The 27,846-nt window shown below is 45.5% G+C and overlaps 1 protein-coding gene across 3 annotated transcripts in view; it reads right to left on the bottom strand.

The window, feature by feature from the left end:
• SLC36A4 (solute carrier family 36 member 4) overlaps positions 1 to 27,846 on the bottom strand; it is a 253,925-nt gene that overhangs the window by 138,064 nt on the left and 88,015 nt on the right. The window contains exon 11 of one of the 3 annotated variants that reach the window (XM_066586991.1): positions 17,070 to 17,325. The exons of the other annotated variants lie outside the window; for them this stretch is intronic. Within the exon in view, the coding sequence (XP_066443088.1) occupies positions 17,291 to 17,325 (35 nt within the window). The 3' untranslated portion in view covers positions 17,070 to 17,290. Of the gene's footprint in view, positions 1 to 17,069; positions 17,326 to 27,846 lie in introns of those variants that run through there. 3 annotated transcript variants of the gene reach the window in all.

Genomic DNA, 27,846 nt, shown 5'->3' with positions numbered 1-27,846 from the left:
CTATGTTCTCTGTGGGTCTGTGCAGGCAGAGCACACTATCACAGCTTGTGGCATTGTGCTCTGCAGCTTCCCTAGTGATACATAGCCCGGAAATCTTCCGGGCTGTATCGCTATGAGCAGTGGAGCCCGTCCCGGAAAATTTCCGGGCGTGCCACTCAAGGGGTTAAAGGGTCATCAAGTGCACCCAGCTTTCTAGTCCTCAACCTATCCTGACAGGTCCTGAGCTGTATAGACATACTTCATTCATCAGCAGGTGCCTATGCAAAGAGTCTCCATACTGTATGATGGTGCAAATGTGTGTTGTCTGATCTCCAGCTTTCCTAACCTCTGTAATCCTAACCTCAGATTATTTAACCCCTTAAACATCAAGCGCTGTAAATTTACGGCACTTAGTCCTGGGCTTTAATCTTGCCCGATTGCAGAAATACGGCGCAGGATTAAAGTCTCTGCTCCTGCAATCAAGCAGGAGTAGGTCAGGTTGTCAGCTGTTAGTCACAGCTGAGAACCCAGAGGAGAAGGGAGAAGCGTTTTTTAACCACTTCTACCTTCTCCTTTCCAGGGCACATGGCGCTCAATGAGCGCTATGTAGTAAAAGTGAAAGTGGAAGTGTTTCTTCCACTATGCGAGCCAGCAGTCGGGCCTCTTGACTGTTTCTAGGGTAGTGGTCCGGAAGGATGAGGGGGGGGGGGGGGGGTATGGAAGAGGTGACCTGTAGTAAAGACCAAAGGTGAAAGAGTAAAACCCGGGGAACCCCAGGTGCCTTGGATCAATCCCCAAATCAAATCAGTTCTAGGAGGCACAGAAGATGCGCGTTCGCGGCCATGACAAATATACAGAAAATCAGTGCATCGAGAGAAGGGAACAAAGTCTGACAGACATATTGGTCCTTCTGCTCACGCAGCCTCAGTTTTTAATTAATTGTCTGCAGCGTACAGTGTGTTATTTTAACAAAGAAGGTCACATTTGCATACTGAACCCGCGTCCTGGTAATGTGTATTCTTTGGCGCAATCCATGCAAAACAAATACAGGCAAAAATTAAACAGATCCACTCTGACTAAACTGCAAACCTCGGAGGTTACATATTCGACTAGGTAAGACGACGGGACTTCTTCCTACTCGTCCATGTCCAACACGAGGACACGTATGGTAGGAGTCTGCACAGATGATAAAAGACTGATCCCTCTCTGCCTGTCACATATTCATCCATTTAAGAACCCGATCGTGTCTTCATTAACCGCCTGCCATGTCACCTATGACACAATGTAGACAGACCTAAATTATTTCCTGCACAATGTAGTTAAAGGATAAATTAATTACGCTGGCGGGTTAGCTCCGAGAAAAGAAAAAAATATGGGGGGGGGGGGGGGGGAGAAGACGAATCATGACGCCCTTATGGGATCGTTAGCAGGAATATCAGAAATTGTACAACTACAGTCGCCGTTCTGTAGTGTAGGGAGATTACATGGAAAGTAGGACGGGTACAGACTCGCCTTCAGTGATTAATCCACACCGTACTGGAGGGCTTACAGAAGTCAGCCATTGTTAGCGCAAGTTATGGAGAGCCGACGCCAACCTTTTTGGGTGAAGTGTACAATTGGTCCAAACTAATTAGTGATTGCTTATGGCAGTACTTGAACTACGGTAGTTGCAATTTATAAGCAATGTTATAAATTCAAGGGTTCACTTACTTTTTCTCCCTGCACTGTGGAGGATTACTTAAGGTGCTCAATAAAAGAAATGAACGGTACAATTGTGTATTATCAGTTACACTTGTTTGTCTATAAGCTGACTTAGATAATAATCAGGCCACACTTTTAGTAATATAGTAACATAGTATGTTAGGCTGAATGAAGACAATGTTCATCTAATTCAGCCTGTTTTATACGGCTCTGAGTTAGGGTGACTACCTACTACAGTTTTTTTTTTGCGGTAAATTGCGGCAAATTGCGATTTTGCACGACCGCGATTTTAACATTACAAGTCCCATGGACCCCTGCAGAAAAAAAACAGCTGTGAATTTCGCTGTGAAAAAAATAATGGAGTGGGTAGTCTCCCTAAATAAGCGGATTTCTTACACAGGGGGATCATCTGTTCTGAAGCCTCATCTGTTGGCCAGACGGGATACAAAGAGCATCTCTCATTCTGGAGGACCTGTTGTGTCCTGCATTACACAGATAACCCACCGATTTCAATTGGCACGGTGTAATGCTCAATTTCCCCATTGGTGGTGCTGTAGAGAAATTCAACACTTACTGCCAGATTTCCCCCTCGTTACAGTTGATGGCCAGGGAGATCAGCCCAGATAAACAGAGAATCCCCTTTAAAAGATTTGGTCTCTACAGGGAGAAATCCCGGTAGGTCGACAGGGTTGGCGTTAGCACCTGGCAGATGCCCGGACCCACTTCACTCCAGCAAGCTCACGGCAACTTAATTAGGGTTGATGCAAAATAGAGCATTTGCTACAGACTCCACTATCCTGCTGGCTCAGGGGGCAGCTGCAGGCTGGCTGGGGTGGGGGATCTTTTATTACAGAAGGCAATGTGGCTGCACAGCCTGGAGGTGGTGCTAGTGCCTGTATCCTCATGAGGCGGTTGCAGCGGCTTTTATAATTCAAACATCCCCCCTTCTGCTTCAATTTTGGTGCAATAAAGAGCTAAACTGGTGCAACTGTGCACGGCACTCAACCCATCCAGGCCCAGGGAAACAAGCAAACAGAGGACCTCTCAAAGCGTAGATCTAGTATCAAGTAATACTTGTGTTGGGCCCCTCTGCTAGTACTTTAGACACATGAGGCCACCTCTTAAATGCTTTTCTACAGTCATTTTAAGTTTCCCAATCTGCCTCTGATAGAAACGTACCCATTGGGTCTGGCTTCGGAAACCCAATGATCAGCTCTTATCACTGCATGAAGGTACAGTGCGTCTGATCACCGAGCCGATGCTGCAGAGGAAATGTAGTATTACATGGTAGACGTTCCAATATTCATTGTTATTGGCTCTTCTCTCTAACTTGTAGAGGTGGAGAACCTCACTCTGAAGTTTATATGTCCTAATAGTGAATACAGAAAGGGGATGTTTCATGAAGAGTAAGGTCACAGCTGGACAATCAACTGCAGAAAGTAACTTCACCTATAGTAGTCCCCTTTTCTTGGTACCCAATGATGTCTTCTGGCACACAAATACATCCTAGGACTTATAGTAGAGTCAAATACTGTAACAACCAGATTGTTGCAAAAATTATAGTAAAACACAAATGATACTAGGAACTCCCCGATAGACAACAGGAGTAGAGGGTGATGAAACAAGGAAATATTCAGAAATTATAAAAAATCCTGCACTCAGAGGAAAGCCAAATATCACTTGCAGCTCCCCCCTCCAACAGTGGATGCCACCAGCCTAGGAAGGGGCCACCCAGGACTCATTTCCAGGACCACAGGTGAGGCACCTGGAGACCCAGTTTGGGTCTAGGTGTCCACACCAGCTGAGTCCAGGACAGCTATACTCCGAGGTGCTATCCTAGCTCTCCAGAGGGTGATGAAGGTAATCAAATAATGATGAAGATTATGATGATAAATATGATGAAACTGGCAGTTCAGACTAGGGCAGATGATATGGACCCGAAACCACAACCACTACCAGAGAAATACTGTCCATAATGCTAGCTCTCTCTCTCTGTCTTTCTCTAATCTCTCCCAGACACTGACTCCAAGATTAGACACCGCTGTCCCTACTGACATTGTCCAAAACACTATCCCTAAAACAAGTGGGCACTAGGATGGAGACAAAGCTAAAGAAGCAATGCTTAATTATGAACAAAGGCAGAACGAAACAAAACAAGAAATATTAAGGCAAGCCACAGACTAGGAGACACATATTGGACCAAAAAACACCAAAGAACAAAAACACACTGACTAGACAGACTAGAGAACACTAAACTAGAACAAAGTACTAGGAACTAGAACAAGGAATACTGAACTAAAATGCACGTTGTCACAGCTATCAACAGCACCCAACTGCACGAGCCAAAAATACTTAAAAGGGAGACTAGCAATAGCAACTCTTCCCTAAGCAAGATTTCGGCTGAGCAATGAGGTCAACTGATCCCCTTCAGCAGGTCATCTGTGGGAATACTTAAATAGCAGCTGGTCTATCAAAAAACTAAAAAGCAGAGGATAATGATGCAGTAGGGCAATTCCTGCTGATTATAACAGAGGAGGCATTTAGGCAGGAATGGGGGGGGGGGGGAATCCCATCATAGACATGCCAAGGATATGCATAAGAATATGAGAATTCTGTAAACATCTGATAAGTGGGGACCCAACTATGGAACCCTTAACCCTTCAAAGAAAAAAAACTGAGTTTCCTTGTGCAGACTGAACTTAGAGGTGGCGATGCTTGTTCACAGCTTTCTCCATTCAAATCTATGGCAACAGTTTAGCCAAGCTCAATTTACTTGGAAACAATGGTGCTCATTTACATCATATAAGATTCACAATTCTTTCTTCAAAAGCATCAAAAACAACCCAAACTATGCATCACATTTAAAATGCCATGTGAAGTCTGCAAAGAGCAAAAACATGCAATCTAAAAATGCATAGATATGCTCAGTAATGACGTGACCCTTTAGAGTGTGAAGAGGATGACAGGATGCCACTAAATGACATCTCGACAAACAAAGGGAAAGAGGCTTTGTGATGATGAAGAGCCAGCTAAGAGAGAAAACACTTAAGAACAAAAGGATTGTGGGGATTGGGCATAGAGGGTAAGCCAATGTTCAATAAGCTCATTACTTCATCTTGTAGAGCTGCCCAAGTGCCAATTCACTTGTCACGGGAAGCAACATGAGCAATACCTGCGATTCTTTGATCAAGGGAATCACGGCGGACAGTTCTAAATGGATTGCCAGTGTTTGTGCGCATCCTTTATCCATCAGCAATTCATTTGTTGTTCTTCTGAGCCTCCAAGCTTTGTGTAACAGCTTAACTTGTTACGATGGCAGCACGTCTTTCAACCCAACGCTATGGCAGAAGATGCAAGCGGAAGGGAAGGCGGAACGGTACATTTTCCTGATTAAAATACACTTGAATCTTCGGCGCTTTCATCCGAAATGAAAATTACAATCTGTCTGTTTTAGGTTCGGCAGCAAAAGGTTTAAAAGGAGGGAAAGAGGAAAAATCGTTACATTGTCTATGAAACGCGACGGCTGCAAGCAACGCCAATCGTTGTGCCAATTGTCTTTGGTATTCGGAGATAGAGCCGACACAGATCGGGAGTTGTTGGAGGACTATGAATGATCGCGTCGATCGATACGCATTGATTACGGTCACACGGGTGGATGAGAATTTGATTGTTCGTTGGCTGTTTGCTGGCATATTCACATGGTTTAATCAGAGGCTTGTGCCGACCCAGTCTTCGATCCATGTAAAAAAGGGTTGATAGATGCGACATACAAAGACCTAGATTACGGATTTGCGATCGATTGACGCCTGTCTTGGAGGCCACAGATTTTTCTAAATAAAAATCGGTCACCAAAATAATTTTCAGATTTGTTTGATTGTTGAAATGAAGGCTTTTCCTAGTGTCCACCAACACACGCCGTTTAAGTACATTTGTGGCACACTGATGCGGATGCTTGTTTGGCAATCACGTGACCTCATCTGCAATCCACTTCGTTGAGAGGTGTAATGCTTCGATAGAGGGAGATTTATGATCTCCGGCTGCCTATAGCCAATCAGAGCGCAGCTTTCAGTCCTCATAGTGCTCTTGAAAAATGAACACTGCTCTGTCATTGGTTGCAATGGGCACAAAGATTTTTATAAATCTGCTCCATGATCTTCGTCCGGGTCAAATTATCATAGCGAACCAAACAAAAATTACAAAAAGGTATAGAGAATAGTTTGGGTTTCCTTGTAAGAGAATCCCCCTGTAATAAAACCCCAATTCCAGAAAAGTTGGGACACTGTGTAAAGTAACGTAAAGAAATAAGAATGCAGGGATTTGGAAATCTCATCTCACCATATATTATTCAAAGTAGAACATAGAACATATCAGAGGGGGGAAAGGAGACATTTTTCCCTTTCATTTAAGGCTGCCTATCCATGGACGTTGCGGTATCCTGCGGCGGATCTCCGCCAGTCAGCCAATCAAAATAATAAAAATCTTGGTATTTGTATAGCGCCAACTTATTCCGCAGCGCTTTCAGGTAATTATTACTTATTACCCCCCACCAAGCTGGGTTCTCATTTTACCGACCTCGGAAGGATAGAAGGCTGAGTCAACCTTGAGCCAGCTACCTGAATCATGCGGGGATTGAACTTGCAACCTTCAGGTTGTAGGCGAGAGCTTACACTCTGCACCACACGAGGCTCAAGCTCAAACAGATAGTCTGACCGTGGAGGACCGCGGCAAATCGCAGCATGCTGCGATTTGCCTGCCGCGAGCGGAGAATCACCATGCGCAACGCTGCAATGGAGAGCGTGGGAACGCAATGAAAACTCGCCCGTGGACAGGCAGCCTAACTATTTCTAAAGGAGTTAATTTTGTTAAATAGAGGAATATTTTCACAGATTGGAGAACCTCTGAGCACCTTTGCTTCTGAGAGACTCGGGCTCTCTAACACGGTCCTTTTGTACACAGGCCAAGTAGAAAATTGAGCCTCCATCTGTTTATCATTAGTGCCACTTACTTTTTCAGCCTTCTGCTCTAACTTTTGTGAGATGTGTTGCTACCATCAATTTCTGAAAATGAAATGGAAAAATGCCTCCCTTTCCCCTTCCGATACGTCCTATGCTCTACTGGGAATTAAATATTTTTACATGAGATTTCCAAATCATTGCACACCTTTTTTTCTTTAGATTTACTTACATTTTAAGTAGTGTCCCAACCTTTTTGTTATTGGGGTTGTACTATGGCTTTTTAATAAGAAGTTCACTTTAAGATCGTACAAGTTTTTTTTTTTGTTTTTTTTGCCTTTTTACGGGTGGGTTTGTCTCAAATACTGAATGCCAGCTCAAAAGAGGCCTCGTTACGACTCAACTGTCTGTTTATGTAAATAAACCATTTTGCCAGTAACCTTACAAAGCCAAGGGTTCTTTTCTTCTATTCTTGCAATTTTGTAAAATATGCATCACGAATCATTAACGAGCTCATTTGGCCATTAGTGCTCTAAGGGTTGTTCGTCTGACTGGAAGCCACAAAATCATCTATAATTGCAGTCTTTTCTGCCATCCGCGGTTCCTAAATGGCCAGGTCTCCAAGATGTACATCATTTTCTATTCAGTGTCCACATTTATAAAATCTGATAAGAAATTATAAAAAAAAATGGGTAAAATTATTCTTTAGTCATTAGTTAAGATTATACGCTTTGGTGAGGCAATTCTATTGTATAGATATACTGTAACACCTATGGAACCCGGCATATAATGTGTATTGTACAGTATTATGCTTTGATCTAGATCTGACATTATAAAACAAAGCATAAAGTGTAAATTTACTGTTGGGTTATTTATATGCGATTCGTACCATATGCATCTATGGGCAGATTCGAAAAGTTATTGTGTGTGGACACCTGACCATCACATCTACATGAGCTTGTTGAACATCCCTTTCCACTGGCATTAATGGGCATCAATATGGAGTTTGGCCCCTTTTACAACCATTCCATCCACCGCTCTTTTGGAAAAGCTCTCCACAAGATTTTGAGATATGTTTATGGGAATTTGTGCCCTTTGTTCCAAAAGACCGTTTGTGAGGTCAGGCCCTAATGCTGGGGAAGAAGATCTGGCTCACAACTGGCATCCTAAAGAGGTTCAGTGGGGTTGAGGTCAGAACCTCTCGAGTTCCTCCACACCTAACTCATCACCATGTCATTATGGAGCCCAATATGTAAGTATACAAGGACAGAAAAAGGTCGTGCACAACCTGTTACCACAAAGTTTGAAGCTACAGTTAAGTAAAACAGCAGCATTAACATTATCTTTCAGTTGAAATAAGGGGGCAAATCCTGACTAATAGCCCTGGACCATTATTCCTCTCTTATGATGGCTGCTTGCGGCTGTCAGCATTTCCTGCTTCCTCTTGCAGTCAGTTGTTGTCAGTGCCGTGTCTACAGAGTCATCTGTGGCAGAAGCAGTATCTCCAGTCACTTTCCTGCATCCCATAAGGCTAGCACACATAACAAGCTTCTCATTCTCTGGCCAATCAAGATCTGCTTCTGGTTATTTAAGGGACCCTTCCCACTGTAAGGTACCTGGACAATTAAGCCTTGTCTAGTATGTAGTTTGACTGAGCAATTCCTGATTTGACCAGTGTTTGTTCAACCCAACTTTCCAGTCTTCTCCATTCCTAACCTCGACTTGATCCTAGGTCAAACCACAGCAATCTGTTCCGACTCTCAGCTCGTCTTATTATGCAAGAAAAATCTGCCTGTCCTGAACTTAGTCTTCTATCTTGACCAAGTCTCTGCCTGCTCTTCTTGTACCACGATATGGTTACCCCGACCAGTTTGTGTCAACTGCCACTGCACCGAGGCTACTCCAGGGTTAATGGCCTGGAGGTCCATGTAGCTAAGGCCAGATTCTGATTGGTGGGGATAAAGGGTAAAAACCAGGAAACCCCAGGTGTTTCCCTCAGGGACAGCCCTATGCCAAATTAGTTTGTGGCCCAGTGGGACCATACCTAGTGTGCCGACACCCTCCTCCAATACGTTTCATAGTAGTAGGAAATATTCATTACATTAGGTAGCGCTGACTAGGCATCCGCCAAACCCAGATTCATTTATCAGACTGACAGATAGTCTCATGAGTCATGACTCCATATAAGACGTTTTCACTGCTCCAGTGGCAAAAAGCTTTACAGTAGCCCAGCTGATGCTTGTCATGGTACATAGCGATCATAGCTTTGTGTGCCGCTAGTCAACCAAGGAAATCCATTTCAGGAAGCTTCTAATGCACGTTTCTTCTGTCGATATCCTTCCCAGATAGCAGTTTTAGAACTGTGTAGTGAGCGATACAGCACTAGGCGGGATTTTTATGTGCTTCAAGAGTCTCAAGGCAGTCGCGTTCTGTGTTTGCGTAGTCTAGCACTCCATGGCCAAGCTGATTTTACGCTCCCGCTCTCTTCACAATACTAGCAAATATCAGGTGACTGGGGGCATATCTAGAAGATCAGGAATTTAAAAAATAGACTTAAGCCAAAAGTTGGCATCCTCTTATATTTACAGTTTGAGTTTTTCAGCACAATCCATACTATTACTAATGCTCAAATTCCAAATTCTACATACTCAGAAGGCAGAGTGTAATAGCATTTCTTATAGCCCTAAAAGGCACATGCACTGTGCTCATAGACTAAATCAAAAAGAGAGTGTTATTCTCCCACGCTTTTTTTTTTTTTTTGAATGGTTTCAGACGAGGACCCTACCCTGAGGTCTGGGATCTGAATTCATTGCTGGGGCCTGAATTTTAGTGTCTGGTTTGGAAATGTACCAAGATAGGTTAAAAAAAAAAAAATCTATCCATAGGACAAGTGATAAAAGTCTCATCAATGAGGGTCCCACTGCAGAGACTCCCCATAAGCCCGAGATGCCATATCCTCATCTTCTGTCACTGAGAAGATGCTTCTCCTATGCGGAGAGACATCAGATTGAATGCAGCGATGGCCGTGCATCACAGCAGCTCCATTCATTTCAACATGGCTTACGGAAATAGTTGAGCGTTTGCACTCTGCCATCTCTGGCAGTCCCACTGAAAATGAATGTAGTGGCACTGAGCATGCGTGGCCATCACTCCAGTCAATCTCCTCCTCACTGTGGGAGGGGGTCAGCAAAAAAGCAGAGGGGGGGACATGGGACCCCTGTTCTTTGCATTTGTTGGGGTCTTAGCAGACACCCACTGATCAGCCTCATATCACCTATCCCATGGGATAGGTGATATAAGTCTGTCTTGGTGCAACCCCTATCATTGTGGAGTGTTAATTCTACGTTCTTGTATGGGGACTGGAATAAATTTTGCAGTCTGGTTGGGGATCTGAATGAATTTAATGGTCTAGTCTGTGGTTGGGAATAATTAAGGTACCTGAAAGAGGGTCTGGATTTATAAAAAAAAAAAAAACAACAAAAAGGGGCAAATCTGAATAGCACATTGGTAGAACAGTCACAACAACCTTCTAATCCCTGGTTCATACAACATCGCATTACAGTACTTTCCCAAGAATACCTCTAATACAGCATGTACTGCAGCAGTCACAATTGCTTTATTAATGGTTTAAAAACCGCATCGTTCCTTCAGTCATTTCGTCCGTTTTCACAAATGGGTCTGCAGTAGTTAAATACAATTTCTAATAAAGTTCTTCTTGTGATAGATGTCCTTGCAGCGTTCCTTCTTATCTGGTTCACAAGGCAACAGGTCAGCACTTTGTAATGAACCTTTCTTTTATGAAATCATATCCCCAAGATGTACTGGCATTGTTCCCAGAGTTCTTAGATTGTGGGGTAAAATGTAATTTCTTAAGGCTTCATCTTCTCACCTTGTCTTAAGAAATTAATTTACGAAATGCTTATTAATGCACACACACACACACACACACACACACACACACACACACACACACACACACACACACACACAATAACCTTACTACGATTCACCGTAAAATGCTTATTGTAATTTGATTGGCTGCCGAGGCGAGCTCGTGATCAGCTCATGTCAAGTTTACTATATAAGATGTACTCAAACATGCATCAAAAGAGAAGCCTGAGAGACCATACTGCTTCATGCATTTCCTACTCTGATGCATCGTAATAATAATTAGGCACACCTAAGGCTAAGATACGCGTTGAATATCACCTATATTAAGTGATTACTTATACAGCATGCATCTACAGGAAATAGACAGTCATACAGAGGTAGAGTATCGCTCCATACAGGGCTATGGCCTTGTTTTACAGCTTCGTATAACCTGAAGTTCTAGAGAGCTTTAGTATGTGAGCACAAGGCCACGCTCATATGATGTAAAGACAAATGTATACAGGGTCAGATTTTGGCATGATCGTCGGTGGCTCTGAAAAACCTTTGAAAATGGGTGTTTTGAGGCTTTAAAAGGGTGTTCCAGGGAGAATCATAGACTGGTAGAGTTGGAAGGGACCTCCAGGGTCATCGGGTCCAACCCCCTGCTCAGTGCAGGATCACAAAATCATCCCTGACTATGAGAATACTACTGATGGCCAATCATCAAGATAGGTCATCAATAGTGGATTGGCTGGGGTCCGTCGCTTGGAACCCCGACCGATCAGCTGAGCGGGCGCATGCTCTCAGCGCCAAAAATACACAGAGGTCAGCGTGGAGACTTCTGCTGTTGCGCTCCGACCTCTGTATTTGCGGCGCTGACGACATGCGCCTACTCAGCTGATCAGTCGGGGTTCCAAGCGACGGACCCCGGCCAATCAACTGTTGATGACCTATCCTGAGGATAGTATTCTCCCTGGAAAACCCCTTTAAATACATCTTTGAAAATAAATACATTGTAGGAACCCAAAAATATGCAGTGCAAGAAGAAAAACAAGGTGAAACCACAAAGTGGAAGCTAGAAGTTAAACACTAGCAACAGGAACATATGTGTATTAGGCCGGGCTAACATGACTGCATGTTTAGAACTCTTTGTGAGTCACGCAGGGTTTTACCTTTGAGGAGCCGCCTATCCCTGCGTATTGCAACAAGATTGGCAGGGAATGTAAGAGTCACAGGCTTTCCTTATGAAATGGCAGGGAATGTAGGAGTCACGGGCTTTCCCTATGAATGGACAGTGAATGCAGGAGTCACAGGATTTCCATATGAATGAGCAGGAAATTCAGGAGTCACAGGCTTTCCTTACGAATGGGCAGGGAACGTAAGGGTCACAGGCTTTCCCTGTGAGTGGACAAGGAATGTAATCACAGGCTTTCCTTATGAATAGGCAGGGAATGCAGGAGTCACAGGCTTTCCTTATGAATGGCCAGGGAATGTAAAAGTCACAGGCTTTCCCTATGAATGGGCAGGGAATGCAGGAGTCACAGGCTTTTTTTATGAATGAGAAGGGAATGAAGGAGTAACCTGCTTTCCTTATAAATGGACAGGGAATGCAAGAGTCACAGGCTTTCCTTATGGGTAGCGAATGCAGGAGTCACAGGCTTTCCTTATGAATGAGCAGGGAATACAGGATCCACAGGCTTTCCTTATGAATGGGCAGGGAATACAGGATCCACAGGCTTTCCTTATGAATGGGCAGGGAATGCAGGAGTCACAGGCTTTCCTTATAAATGGGCAGGGAATGTAAGAGTCACAGGCTTTCTCTGTGAATGGGCGGGAAATGCAGGAGTCACAGGCTTTTCTTTATGAATGGGCAGGGAATGCAGGAGTCACAGGCTTTCCTTATGAATGGGCTGGCAATGCAAGAGTCACAGGATTTCGTTATGAATGGGCAGAGAATGTAAGAGTCACAGGCTTTCCTTATGAATGGGCAGGGAATGCAGGAGTCACAGGCTTTCCTTATAAATGGGCAGGGAATGTAAGAGTCACAGGCTTTCTCTGTAAATGGGCGGGGAATGCAAGAGTCACAGGCTTTCTTTGTAAATGGGCGGGCAATGCAAGAGTCACAGGATTTCGTTATGAATGGGCAGAGAATGTAAGAGTCACAGGCTTTCCTTATGAATGGGCAGGGAATGTAAGAGTCACAGGATTTCCCTATGAATGGGCAGGGAATGCAGGAGTCACAGGCTTTCCTTATGAATGGGCAGGGAATGCAGGATCCACAGGCTTTCCTTATGAATGTGCAGGGAATGCAGGATCCACAGGCTCTCCTTATGAATAAGCAGAGAATGCAGGAGTCACAGGCTTTCCTTATGAATGGGCAGGCAATGCAAGAGTCACAGGATTTCGTTATGAATGGGCAAGGAATGCAGGAGTCACCAGCTTTCCTTGTGAATGTGCAGGGAATGTAGGAGTCACAGGCTTTCCTTCTGAATGGGCTGGGACAGCAAGAGTCACAGGCTTTCCTTCTGAATGGGCTGGGACAGCAAGAGTCACAGGCTTTCCTTCTGAATGGGCTGGGACAGCAAGAGTCACAGGCTTTCCTTCTGAATGACTCTACCTTCCCTGCCTATTCATAAGGAAAGCCTGTGACTCCTGCTTTCCCTGCCCATTCAGAAGGAAAGCCTGTGGGCAGGGAATGCAGGAGTCACCAGCTTTCCTTGTGAATGTGCAGGGAATGTAGGAGTCACAGGCTTTCCTTCTGAATGGGCTGGGACAGCAAGAGTCACAGGCTTTCCTTCTGAATGGGCTGGGACAGCAAGAGTCACAGGCTTTCCTTCTGAATGACTCCTGCATTCCCTGCCCATTCAGAAGGAAAGCCTGTGACTCCTGCATTCCCTGCCCACAGGCTTTCCTTCTGAATGGGCAGGGAAAGCAGGAGTCACAGGCTTTCCTTATGAATAGGCAGGGAAGGTAAAAGTCACAGGCTTTCCTTATGAATGGTCAGGGGATGCAGGAGCCACAGGCTTTCCCTATGAATGGTCAAGGAAAGTAGGAGTCACAGGATTTCCCTATGAATGGTCAGGGAACGCAGGAGTCACAGGCTTTCCTTATGAATGGTCAGGGGATGCAGGAGCCACAGGCTTTCCCTATGAATGGTCAAGGAAAGTAGGAGTCACAGGATTTCCCTATGAATGGTCAGGGAACGCAGGAGTCACAGGCTTTCCTTATGAATGGTCAGGGGATGCAGGAGCCACAGGCTTTCCCTATGAATGGTCAAGGAAAGTAGGAGTCACAGGATTTCCCTATGAATGGTCAGGGAATGCAGGAGTCACAGGCTTTCCTTATGAATGGTCAGGGGATGCAGGAGCCACAGGCTTTCCCTATGAATGGTCAAGGAAAGTAGGAGTCACAGGATTTCCCTATGAATGGTCAGGGAATGCAGGAGTCACAGGCTTTCCTTATGAATGGGCAGGGAATGCAGGAGTCACAGGCTTTCCTTCTGAATGGGCAGGGAATGCAGGAGTCACAGGCTTTCCTTCTGAATGGGCAGGGAATGCAGGAGTCACAGGCTTTCCTTCTGAATGGGCAGGGAATGCAGGAGTCACAGGCTTTCCTTCTGAATGGGCAGGGAATGCAGGAGTCACAGGCTTTCCTTCTGAATGGGCAGGGAATGCAGGAGTCACAGGCTTTCCTTCTGAATGGGCAGGGAATGCAGGAGTCACAGGCTTTCCTTCTGAATGGGCAGGGAATGCAGGAGTCACAGGCTTTCCTTCTGAATGGGCAGGGAATGCAGGAGTCACAGGCTTTCCTTCTGAATGGGCAGGGAAAGCAGGAGTCACAGGCTTTCCTTATGAATAGGGAGGGAATGCAGGAGTCACAGGCTTTCCTTATGAATAGGCAGGCAATGCAAGAGTCACATGATTTCGTTATAAATGGGCAGAGAATGTAAGAGTCACAGGCTTTCCTTATGAATGGGCAGGGAATGCAGGAGTCACAGGCTTTCCTTATAAATGGGCAGGGAATGTAAGAGTCACAGGCTTTCTCTGTAAATGGGCAGGGAATGCAAGAGTCACAGGCTTTCCTTTATGAATGGGCAGGCAATGCAAGAGTAACAGGATTTCGTAATGAATGGGCAGAGAATGTAAGAGTCACAGGCTTTCCTTATGAATGGGCAGGGAATGCAGGAGTTACAGGCTTTCCTTATGAATGGGCAGGGACAGCAGGAGCCACAGGCTTTCCTTATGAATAGGCAGGGAATGCAGGAGTCACAGGCTTTCCTTATGAATGGGCAGGGAATGCAGGAGTCACAGGCTTTCCTTCTGAATGGGCAGGGAATGCAGGTGTCACAGGCTTTCCTTCTGAATGGGCAGGGAAAGCAGGAGTCACAGGCTTTCCTTCTGAATGGGCAGGCAATGTAGGAGTCACAGGATTTCCCTATGAATGGACAGAGAATGCAGGAGTCACAGGATTTCCCTATGACTGGACAGAGAATGCAGGAATCACAGGATTTCCCTATGAATGGTCAGGGACAGCCGGAGTCGCAGGCTTTCCCTATGAATGGTCAGGGAATGCAGGAGTCACAGGCTTTCCCTATGAATGGTCAGGGAATGCAGGAGTCACAGGCTTTCCTTATGAATGGTCAGGGAATGCAGGAGTCACAGGCTTTCCTTATGAATGGTCAGGGAATGCAGGAGTCACAGGCTTTCCTTATGAATGGTCAGGGAATGCAGGAGTCACAGGCTTTCCTTATGAATGGGCAGGCAATGCAGGAGTCACCGGCTTTCCTTGTGAATGTGCAGGGAATGTAGGAGTCACAGGCTTTCCTTATGAATAGGCAGGGGATGCAGGAGCCACAGGCTTTCCCTATGAATGGTCAGGGAATGTAGGAGTCACAGGATTTCCCTATGAATGGACAGAGAATGCAGGAGTCACAGGATTTCCCTATGAATGGACAGAGAATGCAGGAATCACAGGATTTCCCTATGAATGGTCAGGGAATGCAGGAGTCACAGGCTTTCCTTATGAATGGGCAGGCAATGCAGGAGTCACAGGCTTTCCTTATGAATAGGCAGGGGATGCAGGAGCCACAGGCTTTCCCTATGAATGGTCAGGGAATGCAGGAGTCACAGGATTTCCCTATGAATGGACAGAGAATGCAGGAATCACAGGATTTCCCTATGAATGGACAGAGAATGCAGGAATCACAGGATTTCCCTATGAATGGTCAGGGAATGCAGGAGTCACAGGCTTTCCTTATGAATGGGCAGGCAATGCAGGAGTCACCGGCTTTCCTTGTGAATGGGCAGGGAATGTAGGAGTCACAGGCTTTCCTTATGAATAGGCAGGGGATGCAGGAGCCACAGGCTTTCCCTATGAATGGTTAGGGAATGCAGGAGTCACAGGATTTCCCTATGAATGGACAGAGAATGCAGGAGTCACAGGCTCTCCTTATGAATAGGCAGGGAATGTAGGAGTCACAGGATTTCCCTATGAATGGGCAGGGAATGCAGGAGTCACAGGCTTTCCTTCTGAATGGGCAGGGAATGCAGGCGTCACAGGCTTTCCTTATGAATGGGCAGGGAATGCAGGAGTCACAGGCTTTCCTTATGAATGGGCAGGGAATGCAGGAGTCACAGGCTTTCCTTCTGAATGGGCAGGGAATGCAGGCGTCACAGGCTTTCCCTAGGAATGGGCAGGGAATGCAGGAGTCACAGGCTTTCCTTCTGAATGGGCAGGGAATGCAGGCGTCACAGGCTTACCTTATGAATGGGCAGGGCATGCAGGAGTCACAGGCTTTCCTTATGAATGGGCAGGCAATGCAAGAGTCACAGGATTTCGTTATAAATGGGCAGAGAATGTAAGAGTCACAGGCTTTCCTTATGAATGGGCGGGGAATGCAGGAGTCACAGGCTTTCCTTGTGAATAAGCAGAGAATGCAGGAGTCACAGGCTTTCCTTATGAATGGGCAGGTAATGCAGGAGTCACAGGCTTTCCCCATGAATGGGCAGGTAATGCAGGAGTCACAGGCTTTCCTTATGAATAAGCAGAGAATGCAGGAGTCACAGGCTTTCCTTATGAATGGGCAGGCAATGCAAGAGTCACAGGCTTTCGTTGTGAATGGGCAGAGAATGTAAGAGTCACAGGCTTTCCTTCTGAATGGGCAGGTAATGCAGGAGTCACAGGCTTTCCCCATGAATGGGCAGGTAATGCAGGAGTCACAGGCTTTCCCCATGAATGGGCAGGTAATGCAGGAGTCACAGGCTTTCCTTATGAATGGGCAGGTAATGCAGCAGTCACAGGCTTTCCTTATGAATGGGCAGGTAATGCAGGAGTCACAGGCTTTCCTTATGAATGGGCAGGGAATGCAGGAGTCACAGGCTTTCCCCATCACTCCTGACAGCAGTTAAACAGCTTTTTACATGAAAATACTGAATCAAACCATAAAAACTTGAAGCTCAACATCTTCTCCTCTATTCTGTACTGTCCTCAGATACGAGATCTGAAAAAGCCATTTTAAGTTATTAAACAATTATTTGGAATAAGTTCCGTTTAACAATGATTAATTCAGAAAATGATATTTTATTACAAAAAAAAAAAAAGGAAAAAAAGAAAAGATTAATAAGAGCAATTATCTCCATTTATAGAGCTGTGAGGATAACGATCTATTGAATCATTCAGTCTTAACTAAATACAAGCTGCAGCTACTAAAGTGTTATGCAAGTGCAAACTGAGACGGGATGTCATCTGGCGCCCTCTAGTGTTTTACCAACAGGTATCGACTTGGCTTTTTACAAAACGCGGGAGTACAACTCATCTATGTCACCTGGGGAAAAAATAAATGTTTTTTAGACACGCGATTTAACTGCAAGGATCACCAATGAACATCTAGGGTGAGGTCCCACGTCGTGTTTTTGACACGGTATTTTCCTACAACTTCCCAAAAATCACAGTAAAACCGCTATATATTGGTTCAGCACTCTTACCATTGTATTCAACTGCAGCTTTGCTCAAATGCTATTTCGTACTGTTGTCTTTCTTGCCTACTTTATATTCCAGCTTGGATTGAATACTGCATAGGATAATCACGTGAAATGCACCATTACAGGATGCTGGGTCATAGATAGGCCAAGAGATAGCCAAAACTATCCAGGCTATGGAGCACTATGGCCCAGATGCCGCAGAACCTCTTTGAGAAAAGAAAGCAAAAAAGTTATCTAACTTGTGGGGAAAAAAAATAGTGAAAACCGTGGCAAACATGAAATCATATATTATTCACCGCTTATTTACTGCGGTGGCCCTCTGTTTTTTCTACAAACAGCTGGCAGGTTGCCATAGTGTTGGCATCATGGTGCCAATCAATTACTGAGTACAATGACAGGTGTGGGCTGATCCAACAACCCAATGCTGGAGCAGAAGGCAAGAAGGTGACAAAGCTCCACTTGTCAAACACACCCATCAGCGGTGAAAAGGTTAACAGTGTTTTTCTACAACAGACAGTGAAATCTGCTCTAAACACGTCATCTCGGATAACGCAGTAAAACTGGCGCTCTATACAATCACGGAACCAGCAGGAGCAGCGTGAGGTTATACCGCGCGACACCCCGCAGGGAATAATAGGGGTTTTCAATACAACTCAGGATGAATAAAGAGAAGAACGGACAAGTCCAGCTTCTACCTATTATGTAGTTTGCATAATGACATCATGTACTGATCTTGAGTTACATCCTGTATTATACTCCAGAGCTGCACTCACTATTCTGCTGGTGGAGTCACCGTGTACATACATTACTTATCCTGTACTGATCCTGAGTTACATCCTGTATTATACTCCAGAGCTGCACTCACTATTCTGCTGGTGAAGTCACTGTTTACATACATTACTTATCCTGTACTGATCCTGAGTTACATCCTGTATTATACTCCAGAGCTGAACTCACTATTCTGCTGGTGGAGTCACTGTGTATATACATAGGGGTCGGAGGAAAGCCCCTTGCTTCTTTTTTTTTTTGACACAGATGTGTCCATAGCGACATCCTTATTTCCAGGCTCTAGAGTAGCCCCCTCCCCAGAAGGAACTATGCCTCCACGAGGAGGAGCCTCATCACCCCCCGTTGACCCTTTCTTTGCCCCAGGCACCTTGCCCTTCGCTTCCCCCTCAGCGGAGGAAGAGATGTCTTGAAGAGCCTGTTACCTATTGGAGAGTCCAACTGGAGGCGAGCAGGCTTCTCCTTCCTGTACTTGGCCCGGGGTGGGAGAAGATCTTGAATCCCCCCTTCGCTTCCTCCTAGTGGCACCTAGCTTACGCAGTTTCTCTAACCATCTCTTGCCTTCCTTATCCACACTCTCATAGTGGGAGGAATCTGAAGAGTTGGTCTTTCCCTCCTCCCTCTGGATCCTTCTGTCCTCTTCATCCACTTCGCTGTCCCTCAAGGCCTCAGCCGCAAGATTTGCTTCAGGAACAGGGGCCACCATTGACCCACCTGCCACGTGGGCTCCTGTCAACTCCCTACTCAGTCTGCGTTTGTCCTGACGCCTCTGCTCAGCAAGCATCTATTGCCGCTTCTTCCCTGGCTCCTGAGCTCCCCCACCTCTACTAGTCCCGTCGCCCCTGGAAGCCACACCATGGCCCCCATCTGTAGGGGCTGAGACCACATTGGAAAAGGAACGTGCACAGCGACTGAATGGGTGACCGAGATCACCACACAGGTTACACCTAATCTCCGCACAGGAGGCGGCAAGATGACCCAGACCCCCACACAGAGCACACTTCAAGGTCTTACAAGCGGCGGTCAAGTGTGAGGGGTCGCCGTACCTGTGGCAGAGTTTCGGCTGCCCCTGGTAAAAGGCCAGGAAATGATCCCTGCCAAGGAAGGCTGCAGATGGAATGTGAGCCATTGAGTTACCTGAATGCTTCAACTTGACCATAAACGTCCAGGCCTCGGACCATATGCCGTGCTCATCCCTGTGCTTTCTGGGCATGTCCGTCACCTCTCCGTACCTACTGAGCCACGTCATAATGTCAAAGCAAGAAAGCGACTCGTTACAAGTCAAAAAGGTCACTTTATTGACCTTGTTCTGGCGAGACACCACCTGGATGGCAAAGTCTCACCAGCCGGGCTCGCATTTCATCAGCTCGTAATTCGCGCAGAAGAGTTCTAGACCCTCCAGGAGAACGACACGGATGTCAAACTCAGATGTGCCGTAGGGATTGATCAGGGCAAAGAGGTCAACCGTCCTGAAGCCCATCTCCACTACCCTCGCCCTCGGGGGGCATGTATCATTGCCTTTCCAGCACAGACGGACCACATTCCTACACCCTACGCCCTGCCCGGGTGTCGGTATGGGCCATACAGTCTCCCCCCTTTGCTCTCGGAAGGCGCTTAAGCCGTGTCTCTCTGTCCAAAGAGATAGGTTCACCTCTCTTCCTCCAACTGTGATTGAACTCTCCCCTTCCATAGAGCCCCCATGAGGCGCTGTTGCAAGACACCCTCTCTAGAGCCTGGAGACAAGGAGGACCTCTCTGCTCCATCAGCGACACTGGCATAACTCCTACCAGCTGTTGTTGCCGCCGGAGGGGCGACTGGAAGCTGTAAAACACCCTGACTATTCAAAGAACCTGTGCCTATATATGTACAGTAGGTGCCCCTGTGCTGGGAACAGTAGCTTCAGCCCGTACCTCAGAGTGCGTTGGAGCATCAGACACACGGGCCGCAACAGAAACATCCAAACCTTTCACACCGACGCCCTCTGGACCAGACTTGGGGTTACATGCAGGTTTTGTTTTGGCCTCGGTAGACCTGGGGGGTGGCACCGCTGCCCCATCTTGCGCAGCTGCAATCACCGTAATGACCCCCCCATGGTCAGAACTCTGTATTACGGCACTTTTAGTATTTTAATTTTTGCTTTTTCCTTTACTTTCGCCAGCAGCCTCCACATCACTGGGTGCCTGGGACCTAGACTGAGGGACCCCTGCAGTCCGACCTGTCACACAGGGGATCCCGGATCCCGACCCCGCAGCACCCTTCTCATCACTGGCCTTACTGGCGCTGGCAGTTCCGCCACTGCCATAATCTTTTGCCACCTTGCCTTGTCCTGTCACTACACCAACTGAAACAGGGACAGAGGACCCGGCCAGTTTAACTCCTTTTTTTCCTGTTCCCATGTTCAAAACCCACTGCAGAGTCAGAAACTGGGTTTCTCAGGGTGGGGGTGCCCTGATCCAACTTTGCAGCCAAACCAGCGCCCCCCATCACATACACATACTTTTCCTGTACCAGGTTCTTTTCTTCCCTTTTTTCGCCTTGATCTTTACATACTCCGCCAGTAAATCACCACCAAACTGAAGGCTGCTCATATTAGGGGGGCATTCCAACAGCCGTATCTGCTGGATTATCAAAGCGCCCGCATCGCTTTTATCTTCCTCCGGATCCGAATCCCCGGAGGTTGGAGGCAGCGCAACCTGCTCCGGCCGGAGGCTGCTGGTGGTTGTAGTGCCAACTCTGGGTCTGCTCTCCTGAGCAGACAGGCTGCTCCCTCAGACTATCCTCGTCAGTACTGTCACCACTGCTGTCTCCATCGCTGGAGTGATCAGCCTCCTCCTTGTGACCACTGCGTCCTGATGCCATTTTGGAGAATCTGTCACTGTTTATTAATTTTTCCCTAAAGGGACCACTTTGCTCCAGAATCCTGTCCCTCTCCTCCTCACACCTTTGTATACAGTCCTTACAGTCCTGTATAGTCCTGCTGATTGCATCTTTTTTGCCTTTAGCGGCGGTCTGGTCCTTCAGTGACCTGGCCGACCGCAGCTTCTCCTTCTGCAGGATGATTTCTCTCCCCGCACGCTCATACTCTGCCATGTTTGTGGCCAGACGGGAGGCCAGCTCTACCATCGACTCCCCTTTCCGCCAATCACTCCATTGTGTCTTTCCTCCTTTGCCGAGCATTTGACTGCGGATCATCATTTCGCTTCCGGCGCTGTCAGATACGGCTGCACCAACCTGTACTGCGTATTCCACAGGCGGAGGAAAAAAAAACGCAGCGTGCTCCGTTTTGCTCCGGACAGCCTCTGTTGAAGTCAACAGAAGCCGACATTGTGGACGGACTGCGGGTACCCACGTCATCACCTAGCGACGCTGCGGGACATACAAATATTTAGGGGAGGGAAAACCTAAACTGTGCATCACAAACGGCAAGCCTCCGTGGTCATCCACAATACAGAGTTTGCAGGTACGTGGGGTCGCCGGCTGGATTCCACGGGTTCCGTTGAGTGGAATCGTACAATGCACCAGCTTTAAGGGGGTTGGGGATTCAGACTGGGCGGATTTGCCGTGGAATCTCCGTGTGTGCAGAAAGTCTGCGGCATTTACAGCAGCAGCACAGTGGATGAGATTTTGAAAATGTCGTCCACGAGCTGCAGATACTGACATGTGGTGCGCAATTCACGCATGCAGCATGTCAATTTTATGGCCATTTCTGCTGTGGGCTTCACCTCTTCTCAACAAGGGGGTCAATTCTACACAGGAATATGCGATAAGACACGCTTCAAAATCTGCCCCAAATGGTCCGGGTTTGGAGGTCGGCTTTCCGCGGTGAATGCCCGCTGCAGCTCAGCCCAAATGTGGACCAGCCTTATCGAGCGCCATAACTTACCTCTCACCAATATTTTGCAGCTAAGTCGGCCAAGAGGGGATATAAGGAGGAGAAAAGTGCCTAGCGAGATATGTCATACAGTATATACCAGTGTGATAAATTATACCACAGCTTCTGCGGGTCGCGGCTAATTTTAAGCTGTCTAAACTTGGGACAGCATTAATAAATCGGCCCCTTTAAACTCTGCAATTATGTTCAAAAGTGGACAAAAAAAACTAATTTAAAATTCCCCGAAAAGCACAAGAATTTACAAAATGACTCAAAACTAAATATGGGGATGAAAACTCCAAAATGATGTTCAAAAGTAAAGCTGGGCTTCGTGCATGTGATAATGCAGTATTAATATCAACTAGGAAGAGCTTGTGCCGTGCGATACCGAAATGTCAAGCCTTTACAGCAACTGCCTGGCATGGAGACTCATTCACCTTCTAATCCATTCAAATCATGTGAATTAGACGCATTCTGCAATGGAAAAACATATCTCCGAAAATTGGTATTGGAAATCAGCCAGAATCCGGCGCCTCTGGCTTTATTTTTGTGCGGGGGGGGGGGGGGGGGATATCCATGTTTTGAAATTAGTTCACACAATATATTTTGTTAAGCCGCCTATCAGATGAACAAGACAGAATGGGGTCATTTCACAAGACCGATTTCAGAAGTAGTAAAAGGGAAGAAAAAAAAGAAAGTAGATCTCCCTTTCATGTCGCTCGGCTGCAAATAATTGAATCCATATTTCGCACAGTTTAAAAGCTTTGCAGGAAAAAAAAAACTCTGACTTTGAATCGCAGGATAGTGAGCCGGTTTTATCATTCATACTGGAGTACAATAGAGTGAAAATTGTCAAAAGCGAGAACGTCAGATGTTAATGGAATGTTTAGAAAACATATCAAATGAAATATAGAAAAAAAACATGAGATTAAAAAATAAAAACTTTGAACAGTATATGAATATTAAAAAAGGGGAAAAAATCTTGCATCATAAAAACCCATTTCCCGCGGAACACATAAGACAATTGCTCTCATCTATGTATGATCTTCACGGCCCACAGATGGGAAACGGAACAAAAGGTTTGAAAGTGGAGAGTTGACTTTAGTTTTTAGACCGTAACCCTTTAATGCCTTTTTTTTTGTCCTTGATGCGCAGAACAAAAAAGTTTCAAATTTTGGAATGCCGATTTCTAAAATGATTTTTTAGGTTTTAGTTTACCCCCCACTTGCTTTAAAAAAAATTAAAAAAAATAAATAAAAAATTACAAATATTTAAAAATTAAGGGCCTAAATATCGGGCATTTTTGATTATTTCAAATTACAAAAATTTTTAAAAATGTATAAAATTTATATTTGTAGATCTTGGTCAGAAATAGCAAAAAAAAAAAAGAAAAAACGACTTATACTTTTTTCAAAATCTGCGACGGTTTTACTTAATTCTATTTAGCAGAAATATTTCCGATTCTCCCGTACATAAGGACTCCAAATTTGTGAACGTGGTGTAATGTAGGACGTAGTTATAGCACAGAGAACAAAAACTTTATTTTACATTCCCCTCGTTAGCTCAACGTTAGAAATAAACTCTGCACAAGGAGGGGCATCATCCAACTACAGAAACTTTGTAGCTAGGTAAAGTGCAAAGGCATACAGAGCCTGGTTAGGGCCCTTTTACACGAAACGATTATTGTTCAGATTCTCCCTGGATCGTGCAATTCTGAATAATAACTGCTACCAGCAACTGGATGAAGTTTAACCCCTTAAGATCCTGGCACTTTTTCCCTCCCCCCTTTAAAAAAAATTAAATAAAGTGGATTAAAATGGAAAAAAACAAATCCTGCCATCTTTGGATTGCAAACTGCAACAAAAATGACATAACTGTATTCTATGGGTCAGTGCGATTACTACGATATCATATCTATATATATAAAATTGAATGTATGTCTGTCTGCGTGCGTGCGTGCGTGCGTGTCTGCGTGCGTGTCTGTTTGTCCTTTATGCGCTACTACACCATTCATCCGATCGCCATGAAACTTTGGGAAGTTGTTAAGTACACTCCTGGGAAGATTATAGGCATAGTACAAATATCCTACGATAAATGGCGCGCGAGCGTCGTCGAAAGTTACGCCCCCCCCCCACGTAGATCGAGTAAGTAAGCCACCTGCTATTGTGATGTCATCACTGATGTCATCAACATCGGACGCCCTTGAACATGCCCCAACATGTTCTATAAAGCTGCATTGTGATGTCATTAAGGCTGTATTATGACACGTACAGCTTGGAACCACTAGAGCACGCCAGCCAATTACCATTGGAGTTGGAAGTGGGTAAACAAGTACTAGGATATCTTCCTAAGAAGCCACAGCAGCCGGATAAATTGTATGTTCCACCCAACGGCTATTTTATTCAGCCCGCAAGGGGGAAGCAGCGGCCTACAAAATCTCATTCAGGTAGGTAGGTTCAGTTCTTGGAGGTTGGGGAATGCTTATGGGCAAGGCCTTATGTCTCATCCCAACTTAATTCTCTCACTTCCCAATGTCATAGAAACTTAAAATTTGGCACGAGCATTGATTATGTCATAAATAGGAAAAGTTAATGGGTCCCAACTCGATTATTCAATTCAAAGCGCCAAAGAATTAGCGTTCAAATTTTACGTACGGAATCTAATTCTCTCATTTCCTGATGTCATAGATAGATAGATAGATAGATAGATAGACTGTATGCAATAACCCTGATAGATAGATAGATAGATAGATAGATAGATAGATAGACTGTATGCAATAACCCTGATAGATAGATAGATAGATAGATAGATAGATAGATAGATAGACTGTATGCAATGACACGTACAGCTTGAAACCATAAATACTAGAGCACGCCAGCCATTTACAGTCAGTCTCCATTGGAGTTGGAAGTGGGCAAACATGTACTAGGATATCTTCCCAAGAAGCCACAGCAGCCGGATAAATTGGATGTTCCACACAACGGCTATTTTATTCAGCCTGCAAGGGGGAAGCAGCGGCCTACAAAACCTCAGTGGTCGCTGCTGCCGTCATCTAGATATATAAAAACGAATGTATGTATGTATGTCTGTCTTCGCAGCAACGCGCGACGGGTACGCTAGTATTTATATAAATATTAGAGATGAGCGAGCACCCAAATGCTCGGGTCCGAGTTATTACAGTCAAGCTTTTCGTAAAATTCGAGTAACGAACCCCATTGACTACAATGGGAGACTCGAGCATTTTGTATGTGGGACGCGGGGTGCCGAGCTTTTTTTTTTTCTCCTAGGTTTGTTCTCTCTCTCTCTCTTTCTCTAGCCAGCCAGCAAAAAAATTTGCCAATGACGCGCGCTGTGTCGTGGCGGGGAGGAGCCAAAACAGACATGTCGCGGCAGGGAGGGGCCAAAAACTGGGGCGGGGTCGAACACAGCTTGATGCTCTTTCGAGTAACGAGCACCATCGAGTACGCTAATACTTGAATGAGCATCAAGCTCGGCAGAGTATGTTCGCTCAACTCTAATAAACATTTTTTTTTTTTTTGCTGTGCTTTATTTTTTTTTTCCAAAGAAATTTAATTTTTTTTAAATTAATTTTTTGCCATCTTCTGACAGACGTAACTTTTATTTTTCGATCAACATAGTTGTGCGAGGGCTTGTTCTTTGCGAGGAGTCTTGTAGTTTCTATTGGTACCATTTTGGAGTACATATGACTTTCTGATCGCTTTATTACATTTTTTTCTTGGAGACAGGGTGCCCAAAAAAGCCCAATCCTGGCGTTGTTTATTTTTTTTTCTGATAACGTTCACTGTGCGGGGTAAATAATGCATTCCTTTGACAGATCGGACTTTTACGGACGCAGCGATGCCAAATAGGTTTGTTTTGATGAGATTCTTTTATTACAAAATATGGCAAAAGTTTTATTTTTTTTTTACTTTATTTTTAATAATTAACATTTTTAAACTAATTTATGCAGGTTTTTTTTCAGCCCCCATAGGCAACAAGAACTTGCGATGCTTTGAACACTCCTGCAGTATGATATAATGTCATAGCATTACCGTATTTTTTGCTCTATAAGATGTACCGGTCTACAGGACGCACCACCGTTTTAGAGCGGGAAAATTGGGGTGGGGGGGAATTTGAACTCACCCAGGGACAGCGCAGGGTTAGTGCCGGGTGACGGAGCAGAGGGAGCAGCAGAGGACCGAAAAACCATATCACAGCGGCGCGTCTTGTGCAGCAGGAGGAAGAAAGGAAGCCGTTTGGTGGAGGCGGCAGCAGCAGTAGTACCCGCCGACGCTTACAGGTATGTATGGGCGGCAGTGGGGACGAGACTGGTCGCACATTTGTCTGTGCGATCGCGAGTTTAACATGCAATCGCGCCAAATAAATCGCGTCTGCACGTTAAATTCGCGATCGCTCTAAAAATGGTGATCGTAACGAATTTTTTTTGGCACATTCGCTTTATAAGAGGGGGAAAAAGTGCGTCTTATAAAGCGAAAAATACGGTACATCATACGGCAATCTGACAGGCAGTCTATCAAGCTACGCCATGGGCATGGCTCAATAAGAAGTCTGCAATAGCAGCTCTGGGGTCCAGATGCTATGGCATTTCGAGAACTTATTGTGGGGGGGGGGGGGGGGGGCAGTGCGGGACCCCAAACAATCGAGGCATTTAATTGCCACTGTCAGAATTGATGACGGCATTTAAAGGGTTAACCGCTCCAATCAGCGGCACTGCTCATCGGAGCTGTTGCATGCTGGCGTGGGATCGGCTCCCAACCCACCTACATGTATCCCCTGAACCTGCAGGACGCAACTGTACATCTTGTAGCATTAAGGGGTTAATTCATTCGTTTACCGTCCATTGTTCAGTATGATTTTGAAGTTGTTTTTTTTCCCTTTAATGCACAAACGACGATTGGCCTCTGTAAGTAGGTAGTTGTCCATCTATGAACTGCTTGTCTACTGTGAATGGAGACGAGCAGCCAAAGTGATCTCTGGCACGCTTCGCCTCACACAGTTTTTTCACATTTTTTCTCTAACAAGCATTTTTTGATGCTTCTTTTGCTGCAAAAACACTGTGTTCAGCTATTCGCTACAGCGCAATAGGGAAAACATAAATGCCCTACAAAGAAAAGCATTTTGTCTAGTAGTTTTTTTTCCCCATCACTTTTATTTTTTGTGTGTCCGTTGCGGCCTTTATAAATCGCACAATGCTTGGGGTATAAGGTTTTTCCGGCATTTTCTCATAGACGTCTCTATTGATAGAAAAAAAGCCCCCCCATCCCGAAAAAACTCTACCAGAAAAGACGCAAACCAGTGAATGGAGCTCCAGGAACAGAATTTTCATACTCCCGATGCATTCTGGGAAAACCAAAAAGTGGTACAATCGCTGGGTTTAGTCAGGTGTCTAGCTGCTCGGAGGACATCGCCAGACCGCGTGCTGCCAACTTGACACTTAGTAAAAGCTTTAATTAGACGGTAGTTAGCATCTATCTCCGTTCTAAGAAAGCCTGTTAGGACCTGGGATACAGGAGTTTATTGAGATTGAGGGTCTGATTAACCCATTCACAATCCCCTTCAAATCCCGTTTGGGGTAGTGAAGCAATATCATGGGGTCCCAGGCTCCCACCCTACAGTCATATTAGGGTAGGGTCCGTTTTAGCATCAAAGATTAGGTAATAGGTTGTAAATAAGGCCATCTATCTAG

Source organism: Eleutherodactylus coqui, chromosome 1 (genome assembly GCF_035609145.1).
Source record: "Eleutherodactylus coqui strain aEleCoq1 chromosome 1, aEleCoq1.hap1, whole genome shotgun sequence".
Lineage (NCBI taxonomy): Eukaryota > Metazoa > Chordata > Amphibia > Anura > Eleutherodactylidae > Eleutherodactylus > Eleutherodactylus coqui.
The sequence above is the reverse complement of the archived record's forward strand: the minus strand, read 5'-3'. Positions and strand labels throughout refer to the sequence as shown.